Source organism: Ursus americanus, chromosome 32 (genome assembly GCF_024610735.1).
Source record: "Ursus americanus isolate L20-20 chromosome 32, mUrsAme1.1.p, whole genome shotgun sequence".
Classification (NCBI taxonomy): Eukaryota; Metazoa; Chordata; class Mammalia; order Carnivora; family Ursidae; genus Ursus; species Ursus americanus.
In genome coordinates, this window is record NC_142158.1 from 20,726,903 (window position 1) to 20,753,712 (window position 26,810).

The 26,810-nt window shown below is 44.3% G+C and overlaps 1 protein-coding gene across 1 annotated transcript in view; it reads left to right on the forward strand.

Annotated features, from left to right (window-relative positions):
• CAP2 (cyclase associated actin cytoskeleton regulatory protein 2) overlaps positions 1-24,381 on the forward strand; it is a 129,794-nt gene extending 105,413 nt beyond the window's left edge. The window contains exons 8-13 of the mRNA XM_045811669.2: positions 13,287-13,476; positions 14,479-14,648; positions 15,758-15,881; positions 15,982-16,064; positions 21,263-21,403; positions 24,109-24,381. Of these exons, the coding sequence (XP_045667625.1) occupies positions 13,287-13,476; positions 14,479-14,648; positions 15,758-15,881; positions 15,982-16,064; positions 21,263-21,403; positions 24,109-24,192 (792 nt within the window). The 3' untranslated portion in view covers positions 24,193-24,381. The remainder of the gene's footprint in view (positions 1-13,286; positions 13,477-14,478; positions 14,649-15,757; positions 15,882-15,981; positions 16,065-21,262; positions 21,404-24,108) is intronic.
• The last annotated feature ends 2,429 nt before the right edge of the window (positions 24,382-26,810 follow it).

Genomic DNA, 26,810 nt, shown 5'->3' on the forward strand with positions numbered 1-26,810 from the left:
TTCCCTCGTTCTGTTCATCTCACGCCCACACCCATCAGGTTGTTCTCTGTATGTCTGTTTATTTATTTATTTATTTATTTATTCCTTTTTCTTTGTATTTACAAGTCTGTTTCTGCTGTTTGGTTTGTTCATTTGCTTTGTTTTTTAGATTCCGCCTGTAAGTGAACTCACATGTATTTGTCTTTCTCTGCCTGGCTTATTTCCTTTAGTTTAATACCGTCTAGGACCATCCATGTCGTCACAAATGGCAAGCTCTCGTTTTTCTTTTTTATGGCTCAGTAATATTCTTGTGCGTGTGTGTGTGTGTGTGTGTGTGTGTGTGTGTGTGTTTACCACACCTGCCTCATCCGTTCATCTACCCGTGGACACTCAGGTTGCTTCCGTATCTTGGTTGCTGTAAGAATGCTGCGGTGAATCAGTGACCTCTAGAAAGCAGCTTCGGGGCGCGGGGGGAAGGCGAGGTTAGAGGCAGATGCAGCTTTATAGGAGGAGGGAGTATGACTGACTTTGTGTAATAATCTCTTGATCATTTACAGACCAGGTGTCTGATTTGGTGAGTTACTGCTTATCCCTTTGATTTCTGCCTTTTGAAGCTGGCGGATTATCTGAAGATTTTATTTGTACTTGAGCTGTATCTTCGGTAGGATAAGTGTAGGTCAAAAATAAACATCTACCGGGGCGCCTGGGTGGCTCGTCAGTGAAGCGTCGATTCTTGATCTTAGCTCAGGTCTTGATCTCATGGTGGTGTGTTCGAGCCCCATATTACTCTCCGCACTGGTCATGGAGCCTACTGAAATAAAAAAATAAAACAAATAAATATCTACAATTTCATACACAATAGTTTAGAATTGGCTGCACTATGACACTCTAAGTGTTTCATATTTAAAAGTGTTTATCTCATAAATATATTTGAGTTTTATTGGTGGTTGATAAAAATATATAATTGTTTTGTAGTTTTTTAATTTTTCTCTTCCTAAATCAAGAGCAGTAGCTTTTAAAAGTGCCAACCTTAATGATGAAGATTATTTTAGGGGATGCCTGAGTGGCTCAGTCAGCTAAGCATCTGCTTTCAGTTCAGGTCATGATCCCGGGGTTCTGGGATTGAGCCCCACATCGGGCTCCCTGCTCAGCTCTCCCACTGCCCCTCCCCCTGCTTATGCTTACTCTCTCTCTCAAATGAATAAATAAATCTTTTTTTTTTTTAAAGGTTATGTTATTTATTAGTACTTTTTTCTAACCAAGAACTTTGAACTCTCTTAACCTGAGGGCCAGCAAGTTAATACACCTTCCTAATTTATTTAAACCATCACTTTGGGAATATTTTAATTAAGGCGTGTGCATTTAAAATTCTTTCCTGTGTAACGTTGAAGGCAGTGGTGTAACTGGCGATGTCCTGTTCCCCACCCTCTCCTCCAGCTCCTCTTAGGAAAATCAGAAGGTGGCGGTTTAGGCAGGGGTGTTCCCCAGAACAGGGTGGTGGGGGGGGTGCCCAAACAGGAGGAGACGTTGAGCGAGCGTGGCTGTCAGTCCAGCCCAGAGCTGAGTCATGCTGGGCACCCCTGGGTTCTCACTCATCACCGAGGAGCCACGCCTCTGGGTCGAAGCTCAGCCCTCATCGATCCCCAAGGACTTGCTGGCTTCCTGAGACCAGGCCCTCTATTAATCACTGCTATGGTTGAATGGCTTTGTCCAGCTCCCTGCCCTTCCTGCCCCCAGTGAGAAAGGGCAAGGACAGATACAGCCTTCCTTCAGCCCATCCTTTTCAGGGTATTAAATGGTAGCAAATCCTCCTTCTTTTAAAAGTGAATCTTATCTTTTTGAATGGCCAAAAGCCATTGAGACCCTCTTTGGAGAGGGATTAATTCAAGTAATACTATTTTTAATCAAAAGGAACAGAGGATAGAGGCATGGGTGATTACTTGGTTTGTATGTTTTTACAAATATCTGAAGGCAATCTTCAGAGATAGTTTTGAGCAAAGATAGTTTGTTTAAACAAATGTGTCACATCAGAAGGTAATGCCTAGAGGGGCGCCTGGGTGACTCAGTGGGTTAAGCGTCTGACTCTTGGTTTCAGCTCAGGTCATGGTGGGATCAAGCCCCACGTCTGCCTCCTCGCTGACATGGAATCTGCTTCAGATTCTCATTCCTTCCCCCTCCACTCCTCCCCCTGCTCGCTCTCTCTCTCTCTCACTTGCTGTTTCTTAAATAAGTAAAATCTTTTTAAAAGGGGGGGAGGTAATATCTAGAAAGACATTACTCACGTGAATCTGTAAGTTCTTCCGTGATGCTAACACTTCAGTTGCAGTTATTTGTTGTATTGACAAGGCTCATGTCCCCTGCTCCTGGAACCCCCTTCCTCTTGCGTCCTTGTGCCAAATCCAATCCATCCAGCCTTCAAAGCCTATTTCAAATGGCCTTCTCCCCAAAAACCTCTCCCGTCTCCTCTGCTTATTTCCATGCCCTGCCCCAAGCTGGAAGTTCTCCTCCCCCCCCCCCCGCAACAGAACCTCCATAGCACCCCTTAAAATTTCTGCCTTATAAAGCAGCTACTTATTCCCCTCAGTAACTATTTATGAAGCACCTTCCTGGCACTGGGCCACAGTACCGGGGACATCAAGATGAGAAATAAGTGGCTCTCCACGGCTCAGCTCATGACCAAATCCGAATGCACCGATGGAGAACTACGATATAACATGAGCTGTTCTAGGAAGGGGGTTCCGCAGGTCCTTGCAACAGAGAAACAGGAAATCCATGCTCAGGAGAGACGACCTACAGAAGGGAAGAGACCTTCGAGGTGAGCCTTGAAGGATAGACAAGGGTCTTCCAGATTGTAAACTGGGGAAGAGCCTTCCAAACAAAGGCCCAGCCTGAGCAAAGACACGAAGGCCAAGAGCCGAGAGCCTGTTGTCTGGGAACACAGAAGTGTCTTCTCTCTCTCCCGGGGCTGGGAGCTCATAAAAGCAGGGCTCTTTCCCCATTCTGCCTGGAATCCGCAGCAGGGACTGGTGTGGGACCTTAAACACCATGCCCAGTGGCATTTGCGAAATTGAACACATTAATTTGTAATCACAGTTCTTTGGGATGAAATTCCCAGCATGTTATTCCATTAGCTACAGATTGTGTTCATTGTTCAAGACCCGCACAAATAATATCTCTTTACTTCTTCTCTCGGAGGGTGGTAACAGAAACGGACAATGCATTTTATTACAGGCAGCGGAATATTGGTCACAAACGCCTCTCCTGCACCTGTCCCTGGCCACCTGCTCGCCACTAATTCCCAGCTGGTATAAACTCAGTAAATGCACGCTAATGTTAGACGAAGCCAGAAGGGTTTCTTAGGAAGGGAAGGGAGGAAGGTGCAGGCTGTGTTCTGCAGGTAAGACAAACCCCGCATGGAATGTAGCAAATGTAGCACAGAACCCCTCGCAGACCACGGTCGGGGTTCATCTCTGATGCAAACTGAGCTCCCCACAGACCCTTTCCCCGACCTGAGCACCAATTAAACTTCCCTGTGAATTTTGAAGCCTGCAGTTGAGACAAAAGTTACTCTCCGTGTGTTTCAACTGTAAAGCTCTGGAGATGCTAATGTTTCTATGTTTTTTTTAATCTTTCTTAAGTAAGTAATATGTATAACATGGAGCCAAATGTAAAGCATCTTTGTAACAACTCTTACTTCCCTCAAACCCGCACCACCACCTCTGTCATTTACCAGGTATGGATAATTTAAGAAATGCGATCATTTCATGAAGACCCTAACATCTGAAAGAAAAGCAAACCCTTTAATTCGGGGACAGTTCAGACCTAGGATTTTCTGGCCAAATGAAGTCGTTGGCCAGATAATTCAAGCCACATGTGGCTCTTGGTCTTCCTATAACTATTGGCTATCTATACTTTGCCTCCTTGATGGATATACTCCGCTATCTTTAACTCTGGAAAATTTTCCCATGGAAAATTTATCTTTCCTTTTTTTTTTTTTTTTTTTAATGAGAAATTACATTTTCAAGCTGCCAGTGCTGGCAAACAAGAAGAAAAGACAATCTGGAAATCCCAGATTTGTTCCAGATAGCAGTAGCAAAGCAAGGGCAAACTAATAATTAAGGCTACTTATCAAGACAATTTATGCAAAATAGCTGGATCACTTGAGCAAATTAGATTGTGCTCAATAGATCCTTCTAGAATCTGCTGCTCTGAAGGCTTGGTCTGCTTTCACCAAGCATTTCTACTTGGCACATGTAAAACAGAAATCATCACCTAGGTTTTTTGAAGGGCCACATCCGGATATATAAGTTAGGAGAAGACAGGCATAAAAACCATAAGTTACTGGTTTCCACAAACTCATACACACTGTGCGTCTTATGCCCAGGCTGTGTTCCCACCCAACGCTGTTATTCCTTCTTTGAAGGGACTTTGTTGTTCTGTCTCTTCATCTACTGCATAGCTCACATCCCAGGAGGTCATCAAAGGAATGACGAGAGATCACGTGAGGTTGGAAGGATGGGCAAGATGGAAACCGCCAGAAGTCATTGACAAAACCATGAGGTGTAGTTTCATGCCCCTTCCTCTTGTACTTCTTGAGATGAGGGTGTGTGGAATCTTGCCTCTGAAGAAAAGTGATCAAAATGGGCCCCACATTTCCTTCATGATCGGGGGGCCATCTTTGTACTTCAAACCTAAAATCCAAGGAGTGTTCTGTTACCAAAGATGAAATAGGAAATAGTCCCTAAATTGACTTTTTAAAAATTGTTAATAAACATGTGCTTAAAATATCATACAGCACTTCATTGTAGTATTTTTAACTGTTTTCTTGGAAGGGCCCCCAGAAACTTTGTTTTCATTGGCAGAAGAAGCCTCAAAATTATAGGAAGTGATAAAAATAAGAAAATAGAGGCGAAAGTCATAATTCCCTTTGGCTTCTACTTATGTTGTATGGGGTGATCATCTGTTAGTTTATGTGCAATCTTTTTTCTTGATTATAGTTGTCTGCCAATAAAAGCGTGGTATAAATATGAAAGTAAAATTCACAAGCCCTTATAGAAATTGACGAATTTGGAAATGTATCAATTTCACTAAGTTCTTGATCAAAGTACATCTTGCAAAAAATAGAAATTAGTTTTGATTCTAAAATGTAAACAAACCTAAATCATGAATTTGTGAAGTGTTTTTTTGCAGCGAGAACAGTTGGTCATGTGTATAGTAAGTCTTTAGTTCTGAAGCTGGCATTTCCTTTATTTAATCCCTCTCTCCTTTTGTGCTATATGAGGGAGAGAGAGAGAGTGAGGGCACAAGCAGGGGGGAGGGACAGAGGGAGAAGCAGACTCCCCCTTGAGCAGGGAGCCCACCTCGACGCTCAATCCCAGGACCCTGAGATCATGACCAGAGCCGAAGTCAGATGCCTAACCAACTGAACCACCCAGGCCCCCCATCACCTTCAAATTTTATCCATTGCCATATTGGGTAAATTAACAAAAGCATTTGACCAAAAATTTTAGTAAAACACAGCTGTACCATGTTAATGTAAGCTTATTTACGATTAAAATGGCTTTGCGATTTTTTAACTATTAGGCCCATGTACGTCGTCACTGCTACCTAGAGGTCATAACTGTAAGCCAGGGGATGGAAGGGTCAGGTTGGCTCCGAGGTGGGCAGCTAGAGAAAGAATCGGACCAAGAATCAGAAGACAGCTATCTGTGTGTGCAGGTGAAGGGGAGCTGGGGTGGTGGCCATAAGGGAAGGATGGCTGGGGGTGGGGCGGGGGTGGGGGTCCATAAATAGTACCACTGCATGTCAGATGTTTCATTTTTTAGCTTTATGTATGATCTTCACCAATACTTGGCCAGACAGGTGGCTCAAATTATTACTCTCACTAAGCTAGTTTCGTAGAGGAAATATTGTAACAAAAGTTGTGTTGTATGGGACACAATCTGCTGGTTCCAAGAGCGTGTTGCATATTTTTATTTTCTTGGTCTCTGCTTTTTAAAAAACTGGTAAAAACACAGGCCAAGATACAGGTCGGCTGACCCATTCTTAAAGGTGGATGTTATCCTGCCTCGTGTTCTCTGCATGTACATTTCTCCATCAGTGTCTCTCTTTATAGGACCCTGTCCTCTACACACATTGGATGGTGCAGCCCAGGCGTAGACCACAACAGCTCTTCTCTGGCTCCCCTAACTCCACTCTCCTAGGGAGAGCTGGTCATGCCCTCCTTTATGCCTTCCATGCCCCCATTCATGTTACACGTGGCACAAACTGTGTCTGTGATTACTTATTGTGCATGTGACACCAATTACGAGCTTCTTAACAAACAGGACGCATGTGGACTTCTTCACCGTCTATCCAGTTCCTTGCAAGGAGGCACTGGGCCAATGTTTGCTGAATGGATTGACAGATGAGTCTACTCGTCCTAATTCACTTTCAATCTATCTGTTAAAGAGTTAGGTTCTATTGAGACCAAATCATCTGCTACCCTTATTGTTGGCTTTGAAAAATCTTAGAATTCAAAATGTAAGAGTTGAAAATTTCCAAACAAACCGTTTAATTTATTTTTAAAGATTTTGTTTATTTATTTGAGAGAGAGAGAGAACATGAGCAGGGGGAGGGACAGAGGGAGAGGGAGAAGCAGGCTCCCTGAGGGGCAGGGAGCCTGATGAGGACTTGATCTCAGGACCCTGAGACCACGACCTGAACTGAAGGCAGACGCTTAAGCGACTGAGCCACCCAGATACCCCCAAACTAATCAGTTATTAAGCAGAAAAATCTTAGTTGGAAAACTTAGACAGACAGACAGACAGACAGAGATGATAGGGTTTTTTTTGCTTAAGCAGCTATGTTTCACTTTCTGCTTAATTTTTCACAAAGATACAAAACCTCTGTCTAAAAGTACCTCAATTACACCCACTTTGTACGAACTCAGCAAAATGGATAATCGGAGTGGAGTCTTTTTTGTAAATTATTTAGATCCAAAGCTAGACTATACCCTTACTAACTGGATAACTGTGGCAATGGTGTTTGTCCTTAGGGATAGAAGTGGCTTGTTAATTACATCCGCAACTGACCCCAGCAGAACAATGAGGAGGTTTCATTTAAGAACAAGAAGTAGTTTCTTCTTCGGAATAAAATCTAAATTCTATGGGGCGCCTGGGTGGCTCAGTCTTTAAGCATCTGCCTTCGGCTCAGGTCATGATCCCAGCGTTCTGGGATCGAGCCCCGCATCGGGCTCCCTGCTCGGTGGGAAGCCTGCTTCTCCCTCTGCCTCTGCCCCTGCTTTTGTGCGCTCTCTCTCTCTCTGTCAAATAAATAAATAAAATTTTAAAAAAGAAAAAAGAATAAAATCTAAATTCTAAAGTAATAATATGGTTAGTAATTAGTTCAAGTAACATTTAATGAAAAAAATTTCAGTGCATATATTATGTTATATATATAGCATATATAACCGAAACATTACAAGCTTTCCACATGCCACATACAGTGATTTCATTATTTTATAGTTCGTATATATTAAAATCAGAGGAGGCGGCTGTTCCCAGGACAGTTGAAATTAATTTAGAGGAAGAGATTTGCAGATGTTTTTAAGTCTTTGTCCACCCCCCCAAAAAAGTTATAATCAAACGTCTGCTCTCAAAATTAATCTTACTGGGTCTCAAAAGTGGCATTTCTAGGTTTTGTGCTGTGCTCTTGCTGCAACATAGGCGAACTTTTTGCGCCTTGAATATGGTCATTTAAAATCATAAATATGCTGCTTTTCTTTAAGTTTCAAGTCATTGTTAACAATGACTTTAGTAAAATGTATTTTTCGGTTGTTTCCAGTCTGGGGCTCTAAGATATTTGAGACTTGTTTCATCAACATATCAAAGGAGTATTTTTTTTAAAGATTTTATTTATTTATTTATTTTCGAGAGAGAGTGAGCGAGTGGGGGGGGCAGAGAGAGAGGGAAAGAGAGAATCTCAAGCAGACTCCCCACTGAGCATGCAGCACGGAGCCCCCCACTTGGGGCTCGGTCTCACAACCCCAAGATCATGACCTGAGCTAAAATCAAGAATCAGATGCTCAGGTGCCTGGGTGGCTCAGTTGGTTAAGTGTCAGCCTTCGGCTCAGGTCTTAATCCCAGGGTCCTGGGATCGAGTCCCATGTCTGGCTCCCTGCTCAGCGGGAAGTCTGTTTCTCCCTGTCCTTCTGCCCTCCCCTGCACTTACGCTTTTCTCTCTGTCTCAAATGACTAAATAAAATCTTAAAAAAAAAAAAAGAATCGGACACTCAACTGAGCCGCCCAGGCACCCCCCTCAAAGTAGTATTTTTAAAACCATTTGTGTGTGGTGGGGTCACAGCTGCTTACTTTCAGCCTTTCTCCCAGCACGTTCAGTTTCCATCCTCACCTTCAACTTCCAGTCTGTGTGACCTTGTGCAAGTCACGTGATATCATCGTCCTGTAGGCCCTGAGCTTTGAGATGTAGGATTCTTCACTGGAGAGAGAAAAATTTGGGTAAAACACCCTGTAAAAGAATTTTTTATTGGGGTACCTGGGTGGCTCAGTCGTTAAGCATCTGCCTTCGGCTCAGGTCATGGTCAAGAATGAGGTTTGGGTTAAAAATAGAATTTGGGGGCACCTGGGTGGCTCAGTCGTTAAGTGTCTGTGGCCCAGGGCGTGATCCCAGAGTCCTGGGATCGAGCCCCGCATCAGCTCCTCCGCTGTGAGCCCGCTTCTTCCTCTCCCACTCCCCCTGCTTGTGTTCCCTCTCTCGCTGGCTGTCTCTCTATCTCTGTCAGATAAATAAATAAAATCTTAAAAAAAAAAAAGAATTTTTTATTAAGAAGAGTGTTCTCTTAGAAGGATTAGAAATATTCAGATAATATGCAAATAAACAACATCTTTTATTAAATGTCTTTATTTTACTTTATTTTATTTTATTTATTTAAGTAAGCTCCACGCTCTCACAACCCTGAGATCAAGACCTGAACTGAGATCAAGAGTCAGACTCTCAGGGCGCCTGGGTGGCCCAGTCAGTTAAGCATCTGCCTTCCGCTCAGGTCATGATCTCGGGGTCCTGGGATCATGTCCCACATTGGGCTCCCTGCTCAGCCTGGAGTCTGCTTCTCCCTCTCCCTCTGTTCTCGCTCTCTCAAATAAATAAATAAAATCTTAAAGAAAAATAAAATAAAAGCAGACGCTTAATCGACTGAGCCAGCCAGGTGCCCCTAAATGTCTTTATCTCAGTCCACGTGTGCACATCTGACCCCATACCCTCTATTCAGAGAAATGAATGCGGTCTGCAGGCTAATTAAATGCCACCACTGTGACTCTCCCAGGACCCTCTCAGGGCTCTGGAGCAGGTACTGTTGGTCCAGACCCTCTTCCCAGGGCTCGTTCTCGGCACCTCCAGGCAAGCTTGCCCATCTGGGAGCCGTCCTTCTCTGTCCCCGCAGTGACCCAGCTCACAGAGCCACCATGTCCTCCTCCAGTGCTCCTTCCTTCTCTGTGCTCTGCTTCCCACGGGGCCTCCATCCCCGTGACAGGAGGACGTAGTGCCTCACTCAACAGCGACGGAGGCTCTAGGCCCTGAGCTGATCCACTGCTTCTCATTCAGTCCACACAACCTGGTGCGTTAGCTCTAAAAGGAAATCACATGGAGAGGCGATGTCCTTGCATCTCCAGTCCCGGGGGGGGGGGGGGGCGGGCGGTCCCTATCCCAGAAAGACTTGAACACTAGGCAAGGAATCAAGATTCAGGTGCAAAGTCCCCATTACTGGAACCAGCAGGTACTCAGGAAAAATGAATAAGGCAAGAGGCCAGTTTCTAGAACCGGGGGCGTAGAGTCACAACAAACCAGCACGAAGAATGACTTGATGCCGAGGTGCGGGTTTCAAACCCAAGACTTCCAATGTCTCCATAGGATATAGGGGTCCTGGTTCCAGAGTTGGCTGTAGGGGCTTGGTCAGCCACTGGGGCATTAGAGGAACAGAGCAAGGCATAGTGGAGATACAAATTAAGCCAGTTATGACACCACCTCCCCATACTTCCGTCATGTATATTCGAGCCCGAGGCCCGAGAACAACACTGCATATGTGTTGAGGAACCCAAATCTCTGGTTCTTTCATTACACTAGTGACTTTTTTTTTAAATTCTGAATATAATATACAAGATTTCACTGAAGAAGGCTTTAGAATCAAGCAGATATGTGCTCGAATTCCATCTCTGCCATTTACTGGCCATTTACTATTGGGTCAGTCTTTCTCATTTCCTGCTTTGTTTTCTGTTACAGAGGGATTTCAAGACAGTCCTAGTAATACCATTATGAGAACTAAGATTAACCTCAGCGCGTAGCCTGGGGTGATTCTTCCCAAACTTGTCTGCCTATTGGAATCACCTTGGGAGCTTCAAACAATACAGATGCCTGTGTCTTACCTCCCCAGAGCGCGTTTCTGGAATGAGGGCTGGGCTTTCGAATTTCGAACAGATCCCCCGAATGATTCTAATGTTCACACAGGTTTGGGAACCCCTGGCATAGAGCCTGTCCTCTACTGGGCATTAAATATCTGTTAAATGAATGGAAGCAGTCAGCACTTGGCACGCAGGAGACTTTCCAGAATTCTTGGCTCCCTTCCCTTCCCTGACCATCTTCCCTCTCTTTCTACTGGGACGCCTGAAGATGCATGCTGGGCTGTGGTATCCGGGGGGAGGAGAAGAGGAGGAAGAGGCAAAGACAAGTTGCACTACAAGGGACGGCCCCCAGTCCTGTGAAGGGAGTGGCTAACACGTTTGCTTTTGAGGACAGGTCTGCAGTAAAGCGCCTGAACGCTCACTGTCAAGTCCGCTTGGAGACCAGAGCCTAGTTTTGTGCTCTCTCTGGGGCTGCTGCAGGAGTGAGCCAAAGCCACAAAGAAGAGTGGAGAGTTTCAGCTGGTCCTGAGCTCTCTTTATTTTTTAGCTTTTATATTCAGCCATTGTTGTAGTACATTCTTTGTTTGGTGTTCCCAGGTCAGCCGTCTGAAGGGATCAAAGTTCCAAAAAGTTGAATATGGGGCTTATTGGTTTCATTGTCCTCTAATGGCTCTTGGAAAGAGACTGGATTCTGAGAGTGGGGCACCATCTAAATCATTCCAAGATATAGAAGCCAGTATCCTCTCTCCTTTCCACAAAATAGGACTAGAAAGCTGCAGTGTTTCGGATCTGAGGAGGGGTTCTGGCTCTCGCTCACCGTGTGAGTTATTATGTGCTTATGGGTAAAAGTAATACTTGGGGGCTCTGAACATCTGGAAGTGAGCGCCGGAATATTGTTTGATGTGCAGAGCTTAGCTTATACGCTACTGATGATTCCGAGCAAATTCTCAGATTTCACCCCAGCAGCATAACAGTAAACATTTAAGATATTTAAAAAAAAAAAAATCGGCCAGTCTCAACAATTGGGCAGTGATTCTCTGCTTGACCCAAGGATCCTGATGGAGTCAGGCTGGTCTTCCTTAGAAACAAGAAACCATCACAAATTATAGCTTCAGGAGACGAGACCGCCAACCTACTCCGTTTTTAAGACGTGCATTCTGAATAAGAGAAGAATCTTTTATTTTTAGAGTAATTCTACACTTCATAAGGATTATATAAGTACTTTGAAAATAGCATATTTTTTTTTATTTCAACTGGAAACTACTGCAGATTAAAACTTCCCGATACTGACACTTTGGAACACTGAGTTGTTTTTGAAAATGAGAATCTGCTGTTTTTGTTAATATTTAGCACGCATATGCTCTACATTTTGTATTTGGTATTGGAAATATCTGAGCCTAAACCACATTGCCATCACTCTCAAATTTTTTTAAGTTTCCTGACCATTTTTTAAAGATTTATTTATTTATTTGAGAGAGAGAGAGTCGGACGCTTGGGGGCGCCCGGGTGGCTCCGTCGGTTTGTGGCCGCTCTGGATCTCTGCGTTGTGGGATCAAACAGCCGCTGGGCTCCGCGCTCAGTGGGAAATCAGCCTGAGATTCTTGTTCTCTCTCTCCCTCTGTCCCTCCCCCTGCTTGCACTCTTTCTCTCTCTTCCTCAAATAAATAAATCTTTTAAAAAAATTTTTTTAAAAAGTCGGACACTTAACTGACTGAGCCACCCAGGTGCCCCTAATTTTCCTATTTTTTAATTGATCTAACTTGTAATTCCTTATCATAGGTATACAGTTCTACTTCAGGTTTTAAAGTAAAATAGCATATCACCCAAGTTTGTGGCATATGTGCGCGTCTGTCCTACAAGTTTTAAGTTTGGGGGGGTCTCAAAACCTTAAAAGATACTCCTGTATTGTCTAGCACCTTTTACTGTCATATAAATTTGTTAGAACTTCATACTGAAATAATATTTGATTTTCAAAGTACTTATATAATCCTTATGAAGTGTAGAATTACTCTAAAAATTTTCAGTCGGCTAAGCATCCAACTCTTGGTTTTGGCTCAGGTCGTGATGTCAGGGTCATGGGATCGAGTCCTGTGTCATTGGGTTCTGAGCTCAGCAGGGAGTCTGCTGGAGATTATCTCCCTCTGCTCCTCCCCCTGCTCATGCTGTCTCTCTCTAAAATAAATAAATAGTATCTTTAAAAAAAATTTGAATTTCACATAGCAGCAAAAGTAAGCGTAAGCATAGATCTTGCTCAGAAAGGATTCAGGTTTTAGTCGGTTCACCATCAGCATGAGATGAACGAAAGCATCAGATGGGTCCTGGACTCTGGTCACGTTCAGATTTGACAGGCATCCAGGTCACACAAGGCCCTTGCTCGGAGGTCAGTTTGAGGCGTTAAAAAATGAGTTCCAGAGGAAAAGTTCGAGTATCTCTTTCTTGAGTTTCTCAAAAGAGGTTCAAAAACACCTAATAACCGCTGAGTGTTTTCCACTCATCTCTCTCTCTCATTGGTGGTTGCAATTCCCAGGGGCCCAAAAAGTCGAATCCTCTTATCAGTTGGACTACATTTTTCTTATGATTCTCAACTGGCCAAGGCTGGTTTGATTCGAGCCCCGAGCTTTGGACGTGACCCTGTGAATGTGGCTTTGTTTGCCTCTGAGTTGGCGGCAGGAACCCAGTTTCCACCCACAGGGCTGTACAGCTCAGTCACACTCCCATTCCCAAGGTCGAGCCCCACCTCGGTCCCGGTCCTCCCAAACAGACCCGTGATGCACAGGTGTGCCCCCTCAGTGCCCGTTGTGTTGAACCCTACTTCCTCATTGGTAACAGGTTCTGAGTGACGGTAGCAGAATCCCAGCTCTCAGTGAGGGCATCAGTCTGAAGGCAATGCTTTCCGTTTTCTCTCTCGCACAGGGTCCGGTAGCATCAACGGCATCAGCACTGTCCGTCCTCTCCCCTGGGCCTGGCCTTCCTCCGCCCCCTCCTCCTCCACCTCCCCCAGGGCCACCTCCACTCTTTGAGAATGAAGGCAAAAGAGAGGAGTCCTCCCCTTCACGCTCTGCTCTATTTGCCCAACTTAACCAAGGAGAAGGAATTACGAAAGGTGAGAAAACTTGATGCTGGCTCCCTCTGGTTCCAGGCACGCAGATCCCCCAGAGCCCACAATGCATCATTCCATCCCCATCCCCAACACACAGGGAGCTGCTGTTGGGAAAGCAGAAGCCTGCAAGGTTCTTCATCTTGAGGCAGATGGGCTCAGTGGGCTGTTGCGTGGACCAGCAAGAAGAACTCAGAGACTCTGGGTTCTAAGTGGACCACTGCACTGCACCACCACTTAAGCCTCTGATACTCTGACACCATCTACAACCAAGGCATTAAGATTGAGTGAAATAAAATGACAAGCAAACGTACCTCTGTCCTCAAGCACTGTACAGGCTTGCCAAATAATTATATCATTGAAGTACTTTTGTCCTTACGATGAACAGGTTTTTTTAAAATCATATGACATTTAAAATATATCAGGATGTACATGCATTCTAAACAATAAAGTTTATGCAAATGCATTTTTGCTTTAGACAGGTAATAGGAGTTATTGTATAGTTGTCCTTGTGCACTGGGGGCTAGAAGCTAAGAGCCCCAAATTCTAAATTTTTCTCTGGGTCCAGCTGGCTGGGCTGTCCCCTTATCTGCAAAGTAGAGGAATGGATTCATAACCCTAACGTCGACTCCGTACTCTGACACAGACTTGCTGGGATGCCGTATCTTTGTAGGCACCTGGGGAATGACATAGCCACAAGAAAAGAAGTAAATCATGTGATCCTTTTTGGCCAAGTGCTTTGCTTTTTGTAGAATTTTTATCTATCATCATACCTCCTTAAAGAAGAGGTTCCTCCAATTTAAAAAACATTTACAGTGCTTCTAATTAACACTAAATTTATACGGCCTCACACTCTGCCTATTGTAAACCTTGAGAGAACGCTAGACTGTTATGACAATGGCATTATCAAAATTTCTTGTGCTGTTTACACCACATTGATCTAAGAAGTTAGGGACATCTCCTTTTGCATAAAATACAAAGAGACGTGGCTATATGTTACCTTCCCAGGGCTCCGGCACGTCACAGATGACCAGAAGACATACAAGAATCCCAGCCTACGGGCTCAAGGAGGACAAATTCCATCTCCTACCAAAAGCCATGCTCCAGGCCTCAGGGCTCCCCACCCTCCTCAGAAACACGCTCCTGTGTTCGAGTTGGAGGGAAAGAAATGGAGAGTGGTGAGTGAAGCCCTTTACTCCTTATTCCCAACACGCTCCAGTGAAAGGACCGTTGCTCAACCGTTGACTAAGGTCTAAGGGTTACTAAGGCTAAACCGTTTACCAGGGTCTTAAGCGTTTCTGAGTGAAGTGACAAAGGCACAAGACACTGCTTAGAGTAGAAACCAGGGCATTTCTGAATGCTTCGGTCAACTTCTGCTGTTTTTCACTACGCATTATGCATTGTTTTCCTCAACGTTTTAAAATTATTTTTTTAAATCATGGTAAAAATCACAGAACATAACATTTACCATCTTAACATCCAAGTGTATGTAATGACTCACGGACAAGAAGTGCATTCGTGTTGCTGCGTGGCCGTCAGCCCATCCGTCCAGAGAACTGCTCCCATCTTGAACACTGGAACCTTGAGCCCCTCAAAGAACCGCTCCCCATCCCCCCCTCACCTCAGCCCTGGCATCCACCTTTCTACTTGCTGTCTCTACTTGACCACTCTTTCCATAAACTTTTAATCTGTGCCCCGTTCTGGTTGTAGGATGTTCTGTCCCACTGACGGAGGCACCCACGTAACGTAAGCGAGCCACCCAGCACGTGCAGCCGTAGTGTGAACAGGACAAAGGGACTTCAAACGTGCATGAAAGCTGGTGCCTCCTGACAGTCCAGGGAACTTCCCCAACGGTGCAGGACCAAGGTCCCCAGAGAGGTAGTGTTGGGCTGTCAGTGCGCATGGGCTTACAGCACCATTGTCACCAGCCTATTTGCCCAACTCGCATTTGATGCAGCACATTTTGCTGCAGGGTGAAGGCCAGATTCAGCATACAGACTTGACAGAAAGCTCCCACCCCCACCCACCAGCCTGGGTGCCTGATATTTGACTGTTTGCAAATGGACCCTGACGCCCTCCCGGGCAGTGGTTCCATCCATTCCCATCATTACAAGAATAGAGGAAGACCTGGGGCTTGGTCTGTAAAAAAAAAAAAAAAAAAAGTGGTTTGGAAAGAACATATTGAAAAGCTGTATGAGTGTTGAAACCCGTAGTGATTTCAGCACGTGATGGATGCCGTCCGTCCATACGTCCTTGGAGTCAGTGTTTGCGTGTGTTTTAATTGTAGGAGTACCACGAGGACAGGAATGACCTGGTGATTTCCGAGACGGAGCTGAAGCAAGTGGCTTACATTTTCAGATGCAACAAGTCCACTCTACGGATAAAGGGGAAAATCAATTCCATTACAATCGGTAGGGAAGAGCCGGGGCCCTGGGCTTCCTATGCCCGGTTGCTCTGCATAAACATGCGGGGTGTGTTTCACGGAGCTTTGCTTTGTCTCGTTTTTCCTAGACAACTGTAAGAAGTTTGGCCTCGTGTTTGACAACGCGGTAGGCATTGTGGAAGTGATCAATTCCAAGGATATTCAAATGCAGGTAAGGGGCCCTGTCTTTCTTTTCTTTCCCTTTTTCTTTTCTTTGCTTTTCTTTTCTTTCCTTTCCTTTCTTTTCTTGCTTTTTTTCTTCCTTCCTTTCTCTCTTTCAAGATTTTTTTTATTTATTTACTCGCAAGCAAGTTGGGGGAGGGGCAGAGAGAGAGACTCTTAAGCAGACTCTCTGCTGAGCATGAGCCCAATGCGGGGCTTGATCTCATGACCTTGAGATCATGACCTGAGCCAAAACCAAGAGTCAGATGCTCAACCGACTGAGCCACCCAGGTGCCCCCATATAAGTCGCCTTTTCAGCCATGCCCTCTGCCCCCTTTGCAGCTTTGCTCAGACCATCCAGCTGCCTGCACGGGGCTGGCCATGTCCATCTAGAGAACCGCCTCTTGCCTTTCCTTCAGACACAGCTGTGTCATCCCTTCCTCTCTTGGACGGTGTTAATTCCTCCTTTTCGGCCTCTTAGAACACATCCTATCTGGCACTGCCGTCACTGTTTACCATGCCTGGTTCAGGGCCACAAATTAGTCTTTACAGCCACAGAAACTGGCACAGCCCCTGCACACAGTCGGTGTCCAATAAATGTTTGGTGAGTGGTGACTGGGAGGCATCAACTAATGAATGAACACAGATACTAAGAGATTCTCCCAGCCTAACAGCACCATTCTGAAGAGAATTTTCTTTGCTGAGGGAGCATTGGTTCTAAGTCAGGAGGAGGAAGTATTTTTCTGAAGTCAGTGAGATATTCAGACCAACAACCTGGAAAGTAGGATTGGAATTGAATTTGCAAACTAGGAAAAAACATGCACTCTTTTGATTAGTTTTGATTTAACCCAGTGGGATTTTACAATATGCCAAAAGCTAAAGGACCTCCTGCCTTTGGCCAATTATAACTTCCACCTTTGATTACACTCTCGTCATATTGTTTTTTAAGACTTTTTTTTAAGTAATCTCTATACTCAACATGGGACTCGAACTCACAACCCCGAGGTCAAGAGTCACATGCTGTACACATTGAGTCAGCCAGGCGCTCCTGTCTTCGTATTGTTAATTAACCCCTTATGATCCCACGTTTCCTGATAATGTTTATGAACCTTGGATTCTGGTTTTATAGATCTTTCTCTCTTGTTTTACTGGGCTTTTTACTGTCACTTTCAATTAGAGTACATTTGAATGGACATTTTACATTTCACTCACTGCTATTTAAGACGTTGGTTTTGTGTGTGTGTCCGGTTAATGGAAAGAGCCCTGCACTGGGCACCCGAGCCCTGGGCACGAGCCCCGGCTCTGTCCTCACCCGCTGCGTGCACTTGGGCCATTGGCTTCACCTCTGACTCCCAAGTTCCCTGCCCTGAAACGCAAGGTGAGCTGGAGGGATTCTAAGTCCTCCTCACCCCAAAGTCCAAATATTCTTGCCGCATAGGCTCTGTGGGTCCGTGTATCTTTTCCACATTCCAGTTCTGTGTATTCTCTGCAGTGTGTCTGTGTACGTCCCCTCCCCCTAACCATTCTGCTTCCACGGCGTCATAAATTCCATTCCTTGATAGAGAATCACTTCAGGAGAGAGCAGCCAAGCAACTCCTCCCGGGCACTTACTATATTGTCGTCTTCGCCATATAAACAGGGAGACTTGACCATCCTCGGGTCCTACTTTAGGTCTAAAATGTGAGTCACAGCACAGAGCACGCACTCGATCATCCGTTTGCCGAATGTTTACTGGACACACCTGATATGCTGGGCACTGTTCTCGGCTCTACTAATGCCAGTAAGCAAATGAGACAAAAATCCTTGCCCTCGCGAAGTTTGTATTCTGTAATACCACCTCCCAACTTAGCATTTCTTTTTTTTTTTTTTAAATGCAGATTCTGATTCACCAGGTCTAGTACGCTGGGGTGGGTCTAGGATTCTGCATTTCTTTTTTTTTTTTAAAGATTTTATTTATTTATTCAACAGAGATAGAGACAGCCAGTGAGAGAGGGAACACAAGCAGGGGGAGTGGGAGAGGAAGAAGCAGGCTCATAGCAGAGGAGCCTGATGTGGGGCTCGATCCTTAACTGGGATCACGCCCTGAGCCGAAGGCAGACGCTTAACCGCTGTGCCACCCAGGCGCCCCCTAACTTAGCATTTCTGACAACCACATTTATCCGTTTATTGAGTAATGCTCCTTCTCCCAGAGTATTATGCATGAAAATTTTAAGGAAGGAAGTCACTCACCATCATCCGAAGTCCAGTTCCTCAAGAAGAAGTGTGCTCATGGAAACCTAACAATGAGACCATAATTTCTAAACTCTTTTGGATGGTGGAAGTTCCTACATAAAGATCCAGGCTTTCTCCCACTTTTTAACCCACAAAAGTCTCAGAAATAATATTCTGTGACTGAGGTGAGAACACATATTTAGCCAGGTGAAAAGTATCGTGGAAATAATCTAATCTAATCTAATCTCCTCTTAATTTTAGAGAGTTTATTTCAAGCGTCCTTTTATTCTTACAGAAATAGGATTGGGTAGCACTGATGAAACCATATATAAGGAGTTAGCATTTTTTAAAAGATGTATTTATTTGAAAGAGAGTGAGTGAGCACAGGAGCAGGGGGAGGGGCAGAGGGAGAGAATCCCAAGCAGACTCCCCACTGAGCTCAGAGCCCAATGTGGGGCTTGATCTCAAGACCCTGAGATCATGGGGCGCCTGGGTAGCGCAGTCGTTAAAGCGTCTGCCTTCGGCTCAGGGCGTGATCCCGGCGTGCCGGGATCGAGTCCCACGTCGGGCTCCTCGGCTGTGGGCCTGCTTCTTCCTCTCCCACTCCCCCTGCTGTGTTCTCTCTCTCGCTGGCTGTCTCTCTGTCACATAAAATAAATAAAATCTTTAAAAAAAAAAAAAAAAAAAAAAGACCCTGAGATCATGACCTGAGCTGAAATCAAGAGTTGGACGCTCAACCGACTGAGCCACCCAGGCACCCTGGGAGTTAGCATTTTTCAATGAAAATACATCACATTCAAAATGAAAAACCAGTTGAATTAAGTACAAAACATGAAGCTATAGAAAAGTAGAAGAAAACAGTTTTAAATATTCATGAAATTTTTGGAGGGAGAAATAATTCTAAATGGAGAAGTAATAGAAATTATGCAAAAAGATATATCTACTTAAAAATTTAAACTTCTGAATTCTGCACAAAAATAATTGACATGCAACCATTTTTAAAAGTGATTTAGAAAGTGGGGCTCCTGGCTGGCTCGGTCAACGGAGCACACCACTCCTGATCTCAGGGTTGTGGGTTCGAGCTTCACACTGGGGTGTAAAGATTACTTAAAAATAAAATATTTTAAAAGCGCTTTTTAAAAAAAGATTTATTTATTTATTTGACACAGAGCAAGGGACAGAGCACAAGCAGGGGGAGCAGCAGAGGGAGAGGGAGAAGCAGACTCCCCACAGAGCAGAGAGCCCAAGGCGGGGCTTGATCCCAGGACCCTGAGATCATGACCTGAGCCGAAGGCAGACGCTTAACCAACTGAGCCACCCAGGCGCTCCTAAAAATCTTTTTATAGAGAAACAAATTTATAAAAACCCTAACTAATCCAGAACGTATTAAATGCTAGAGCACTGGCTTGGGCAAGGTCACCCACCACCTGTCACTCGGCAGAGGAGATACTCTTTGGCCTTGTTCTCTTGATAAGACACAGTCTCTGTTCTCAAAGTGTTCCCGGACCTGCAGGGGAAAAGCGTGCAGACAATCTACTCTAATGCGGCAGTGACCAAAACACCGTGGAAAAGACCATTCTTACCGTATCAGGGTGATGTTTTAAGGTCTGCTGTTGCTTTTTCAGACTCTCAGATACATGCGGTATTCAAGCATTTTTAATATAACATGGCAGCTTATAAATAAAGTATATGAGCGCCACGCGCTTGCCTCACGTGTCCCCATTCTACCTCACGAACAAATCACCGAAGATCCCCTGAGAGTTTATCCTTTCTCTCGACTTGCCTCGCCCCCCATACCGTGCTGGGCAGCGTGTAGATGTTTGTCATCACTCCAAGATAGACAAATCTAGAAACTACCGAGACATTACCGCTCACACATTCTTGAAGTACAGCTCTATGTGTTATTACTACTGTAGGGTATTTATGGCAAAGCCCTGTGCTTACCTGGCCTCGAACTACCTCTGCTTTTGGGGGGTGGGGCACTGGGGCTCATTTCTAACTCAGTGTCCAGTTTCTATGGAGAGAGGGGAAAACAGAGAAGTGTGGTGCCCTGGCTAGAATCCCCCTAAGGAATTCTTTACATCATCTGCGCCATCAATGGGAGTTGCCCCTTGGGTTTGCGATCCAGCCTTTTCTTCAGGGTGAAAGAGGAGATGTCTTTATCACTTCAATTACCATTACAGGAAGGAAAATTATAGAGTTGTAATATGGTCATTGGGGGAACAGTCTGCCCTATAGAGATTTGGAAGGAGAGGGAATGTCTGAAACCCATTAAAAGAGAAATTTGAAACTGAGCAGAATTTTTATAGCACATAGATGTTTGTAAACAATATAAAGAATCACCCCCTCTTGTGTATGGTCCTGTTTATCTATACAGTGTGTGGCCTGAACCACGTCCCCACTTTTGGCTCCTGGAATTAATACATTTCAGAATACCTAGACTCTCATTGTCTTACTCAGGCTTCGCGTTCAGCCAGTGAGATTTTTATCTAGCAAAAGATTTATGTGAAAAGAATTGTAGTGTTCCTTATTTAGGTTCAAGGAAAAAATCCACTCAATTACGGAATCATGTATTTACTTTTAAATGACAATATTAGTATTTGTTTTAACCCAAGACTCATAGATTTGTCAGAACTAAAATTTTAAGCAAATAAAAGCAAATGCATCTCGTTACTTTTATCGTGAAATCAAATATATGTTTCAAATCCACTAGAGGGTTGTGAGACTTCGTCTGAACACTTAGCTGCTGTTTTCACATTCATCCCTTTATCTGTCTCAGGAAAAGAGACCCTGCGGCTTGAATCCCTTTGTGTGGTCCTTTCATTCTGTCCCCAGATGACACCCACCGGTTCACCTGGAGACGGTGCCGCTACCCAGCCTCTCCAGCCCTGACCCAGCTCTTCCTCAAGCTGGGGGGAGCCCATGGATTGTGCTTTATTCGAGGACATTGTAATTTTTATTTATGTGGGTGCCAGCTTGTCCTTTTGAATATTTCAGGTAATGGGGAAGGTGCCAACAATTTCCATTAATAAGACAGAAGGCTGCCACATATACCTCAGCGAAGACGCACTGGACTGTGAGATCGTGAGTGCCAAGTCGTCTGAAATGAATGTCCTCGTTCCTCAGGATGGTGATTACGTAAGTACCTTTCAAAAGACGGTAAAGAATTTTTCTTGAACCTTCTTTAGTAACTATCTTAGAGATTGATTCATTAACTCCCAACCTAGGAGCTCGTTTGTGGAGTAATTCACAGGCAGGAGAGAAATTCCGAGAGTTGCCTTTCGCCTTGCTTCTCCCCTATTCGTGTCTTGGCTGTGCTCATTCTTCGATGTGTGATTCTGTGGGCAGTTTACTAATAATTAACCTTCACGCATTAGCTTTTATCAAGTAGTACCTCATGCGTCTGAGTTCATGGTATTTAGGACTAAATATTGTCCTTTGCTCTGGTGGAGGCAAACAGAAAGGAGAGAGAAATGGGGGGGGGGGGAGGGAAGTGGATGATGATAAGTAGACCTATTGCTGTTAGGGATACTTATGTCAGGGGTTCTCAGACCCAGCGGAAGGATCCGCCGAGAAGCTCCATGAGAACAGGCTCCCATAGTCTGCGCCTGGACAGTGGATTCAGGAGGCTTCGGGTGGGGTCTGGGGCATCTGTATTTTAACAGGCATCTCGGGTGATTCCGATGCGGTCAGTCCATCCAGCCCTTCCGAGAAACCCAGCCTAAGTGATTCGGCCACCATTCCTCTCCCCCAACAAAGCAGCCTCTAAGAGAAGCATGCAGACATCCTCACACGTTGAAAAGGAAGTCCAGATGAACACACGTGCTGCATCAGGCAGTGTGGCGGACTCGCACCTCCTTCCCTTTGGAAGCAAGTTACTGCTTCCTTCTCGTTGTCGCTTTTGGAGGTACAGATAAATCCAGAGATGATGCCCTCTGATTCTAATTGTGCAAGGGGACAGTGACCCAGGGAAGGATGGGAGAAGAAGTAACTTCGAAGGCACCCCATCAGCCTGTGGGTCAGTCACCAGCCGTGTCCTCAGGCAGACAGCAACCGTGCCAGAATGTTCTCCTCTCACCTGTCAATAAAATTCTTCAGCGCTACCCAGCTACGTGCTACAGAATGCAGCCTAGAATCCGTCATGGAAGGCTGAAAAACAAAGGTCTGCCAGCACCAGGCCATGCTTCACGGCTCTCTGGCTAGTCTCGCCCCAAGCTTGAGAAGAGCCCTCTCACATTCTCTATCTAAAAACCACTGAGGAGCTAAAGCTGGTACAGAGCGGCTTGGGACAGGAGAGCCAAAAAATTAGGGGGCTCCCTGGCCTTTGCAGCTGTTCCAGCAGAAGGCTCCACTGCGTGGGAGCTGGATCTGCTAAGAAAAGTGGTGAGTCTGGGTCAGCATTCCAGACTAAGTGAGCTAGCATCCCTGGGCGTGGTACCTGGCATCTGCACTTGTTAAAGCTTCTCGGTGATTCCGCTGTGGAGCCAAGCTGGAGATCCACTGACCTAAGGCATGAGTATAGGGCTAAACCCGAGCTTCTAACCCCTATGGGTAGGTTATCTTGTGCCCTCATTCCGTGGTCCTCTTAGCACATTTTCTAGTGGGAGGTGGTAGGGAGAGGCGGAGGTCCTGCCACGGATGTTGTAATCTGGGAATGGATGGTGGGAATGATTCATCCCGAAGGAAGTCCGATGCCCAGAGAAGAATGTCATCATATTACTATCCCTTCACTCCCAAAAAAGATGTGGGATGGCTCTATATAGTACAGTTTACTATCAAAGAAGCACCTTCACTCTGGAACATTCTCTACCTGGCCTGGTACTTGAGAGCAAGCACCAAGCCTTGTTTACTTCCAGAAGACGCAGGTGGATCCCACATCTAAGAGTATATGTACTCATGGGTGGGTTCCACTGAAAGATGGCGTCTCATTGATGGAGGAGCAGAGGCATCAGCTTATCAGACACTTGGGGTTTAACAGCCATGCTGTGTGCACACGACGTCCCGGGAGGGCACAGAAGCCGGGGCCAAGGGGACTGCCTCTCTTCTTCCTTGTCGAGCCTTTTCTGAAATGACTGCAGAATCACTTTCTGGGGAAAGGAGAGAGTCCAAACTACTTTTATTTTGGCTCCTCCCCACGGTGTCCCCCCACCCCTGCCAACCCCTGCCCTCTCTCCCTGTGTGGTGCACGTGCGTGTATTTCCTAATGGGAGGAGTAGGGTGGCAGGATGCAGGGTGACACATTGATGTATAACCCAGAGCACATCTTCGTGGTTCATCGAAGAGTATACAGAGAACGCCGGGGCAAAGCCTTGCCAGTCGGTGTGACTAGGGATCCGCAGCCTCAGTGTCCCCTCGGAACTTGTTGGAAATGCAGATTGTCATTCTCTTCCCCCGATCTACAGAATCAGAATCTGCATTTTAACAGGCTCCCCAGGTGATCCTGTGCAGGTTTGCATGTGGCGGAGAGTGGGTAGAGAGGCTATCTGGCTTGAAGTCCGGCTGCTCTGCTTACTGCGATACCATCTTCGGCCATCTGTTCAACCTCTCAGACCTGCGCCCTGTAGATGGCATCTCAAGAACACCTAGCTCACAGGGCTGTAGACTAAGAGAGTCCACGTATATCTAGTACCTAGAAGACTGCCTGGTTTTAGTAGGTTCTAGCTTTAATGATGATGCTAGCAGATAGTCACAGATGCGACACAACTATGCAAGTCTCCACAGGACCCAGAAGACCCCTCTACAACACAGGTTTGGGTTTCATTAAATGTCATTGTCCACCATATGACCCTAATCAGCCTTATGTCTGTTTGTTTAAGTAACTTTGTTCTTCTGCATTTTTCCAGAGAGAATTTCCTGTTCCAGAACAGTTCAAGACAGCCTGGGATGGATCCAAGTTGGTCACCGAACCTGCAGAAATTATGGGCTAACCTCTGGAGAGACCGAACCCCCTGACCTGAACCCATTAAAAAAAAAAAAAAAGGCAGCATTAAACACCTAGAAGTGGCAGTAACACCTACGGCTTTAGTTTTGGCCTCCAACAATTCTTTGTTCTAGAAACAGCATCATTTCTGGCATGCGTTCGTGGGCATTTTGAAGTATTAAACATGTCTTCATGATTTGCCTTTGTGTGTGATTTGAGTTCCACATGATGACTTGTGAGCATTACACATTTAAAGGGGGTAAAAATAGTATTCTGTCCCCCTAATATCATTAACATGGTAGCTGATAGGTAAAAATACTGCATGATTCAATTTGACACTTATGTTTAACTGCTAGTTGAAAAATAAAACCTCTGAGAATCTAAGATGTACATTTTTACCTTTAGGCATTTTCTATGTGATGTAGTAGTAGTTATGCTCTGAAAAATCTAACATTTTTTTTCTCATTTTTACCAAATGTTCACCTTTATCAGCACGTATACATCGTCAGCATGAATACATATTTCAACCCATTTTTTAAAAACATAAGAAAATTCCATCCTAAGGACAATATCCAGTTACTTGGTCCTTAGAAGACTTGTATTCTTCACAGTTACTAAAAACTACAAGTAGATTCTAATGATTTATCTTAAAATGTTCTTTTGCCATGTCACATGGAAAACTTTTACTTTTCTGCAGAAAGATTTGTATGCCAAAAGATTGGTGGGAGGAAGCAGATGCGCGTAGTACCTCGCAATTTTGCTCGAAGATCAAGCTCAATTTTTTGTTTCCCAATTTTGAGCCTGTTGAATATCAGATGCCTTGTAAATTATGCCGTTGATGTTGTATTACAGACTGTTTTCTTTTTCACTTGCCAGACTTCTAACCAGTCTCAAAAAAAAAAAAAAAATGAATGTTAAAAAGCCATAGCTGTAATACTTCTTCCAAAACCTGAAGAATTGTTTGTTGGTTTGACTGGCTGCTCCTATTTTGTAGTATTGAAAGGACATGCTTTTTCAATATAAGAGAAACTATGATATCCCTTTGTATCTTTTCAGTACACAGTGCTGAAAAATCTGCAACTTCTTGGATCACATGTAATGAATTCTAGTATAATGCTTGCAGACCCAATACAAGCATATATATTGTGCCTACTACAGCCTTTGGAATACGTCATTTCCGTTTTTTAAATATCTTCTATATCCATATAGTATTCAAATTACTAATGCTCATGTACCAAGGTTTTGCTATAAAAGTTTTCTTCATATGAATAATGTGGCTTTAGTAAATATCTTTTTTTTCAACTGTAAACTTATTCTGAAATAAAGTAAAATTTTAATTGTTTAAATACTGTGATGAATTCTGATTGTTAAAAATATTTTTTTCTGCTTTGACTTGCCCCTTGCTCGTCTGTCAGATATGTTACATTCAGGAAAGACAGCTGAGCCCTTCTGGTTGGCTTGGAGAATGTATCCAGCATGCCATCAGCTTCCCTGAAGAATGGCTTCTTCAAGATAGATATCAGATAAAGCCATTTGCAGTTGGAATGACTGTCAGTCAGAAAATTCTAGAATCGAGTTGCATAATTCAAGTCCTCTTCAAAGATTTTACTTATTTATTTGACAGAGTACAAGCAGGGTGAGCAGCAGAGAGAGAGGGAGAAGCAGACTCCCCGCTAAGCAGGGAGCCCGACTCAGGGCTCCATCTCAAGACCCTAGGATGACCTGAGCCAAAGGCAGACGCTCAACCACTGAGCCCCCCAGGCACCCCTAGTTTTTAATAGGATACAATAATACATATACATGTACTTTAATGTATAATTATAAATAAATTTATGTAATAAAATAATAAATTATAAATTTGTAAATAAACTTCTGGAGGAAGGAAGAACTGTAAGTGGGAAGAAAAGACACTAAAAAGGACATGCTACATAGCCATTAAATAGTAATAATTTTATATTGAAAAAGTTCACTCAAAAAGACTCTGTCGACTGGCCTTGGGCTTGCATCAGGCTTTCAAAATGCTTCACTGCAGATATTAAAAATCTGGACTTGAGGTTCAATTATTTTATCAGCCCTGGGGCCTTAAGTCACCTACTGGTTTTATGAGTAGATTGAATTTGTTGAAAAAGGTGGGGAAAAAACAACTTTGACAATGTATAGGAAAATGATTATCCAGACGGTGCTGCATCTGCAATATGCTTTCCTTCTTGCACATCATTGAATTCCAAAGTTACCAGTGCTATGACCGAAAAAATACTGTCAAAGGGGTAAGAAACCCACAGGAGCAGAACTGTGTGTCATGTATATTCACTGAAAATCAAAACAAAAAGAACATTAAAATAAAAAAAATAAAAAGGAGGGCACGTATTGCATGGTGCATGGGGTGTTATACGCAAATAATGAATCACGGAACTTTACATCAAAAACTAAGGATATACTGCATGGTAACTAACATAACATAATAAAAAATTATATTAAAAAAAAAAGTAAGTGTCAGAACATTAAGTGCCAAGGGTCTCCTGCATCCCTCTGATTTGCAATGTTACAAAGTATCATTTTGTAGGATTGAATGATAACCCAGAATCTGTTGTTTTGAAAACCCTTTCCTTGGTAATACAGTTTCCA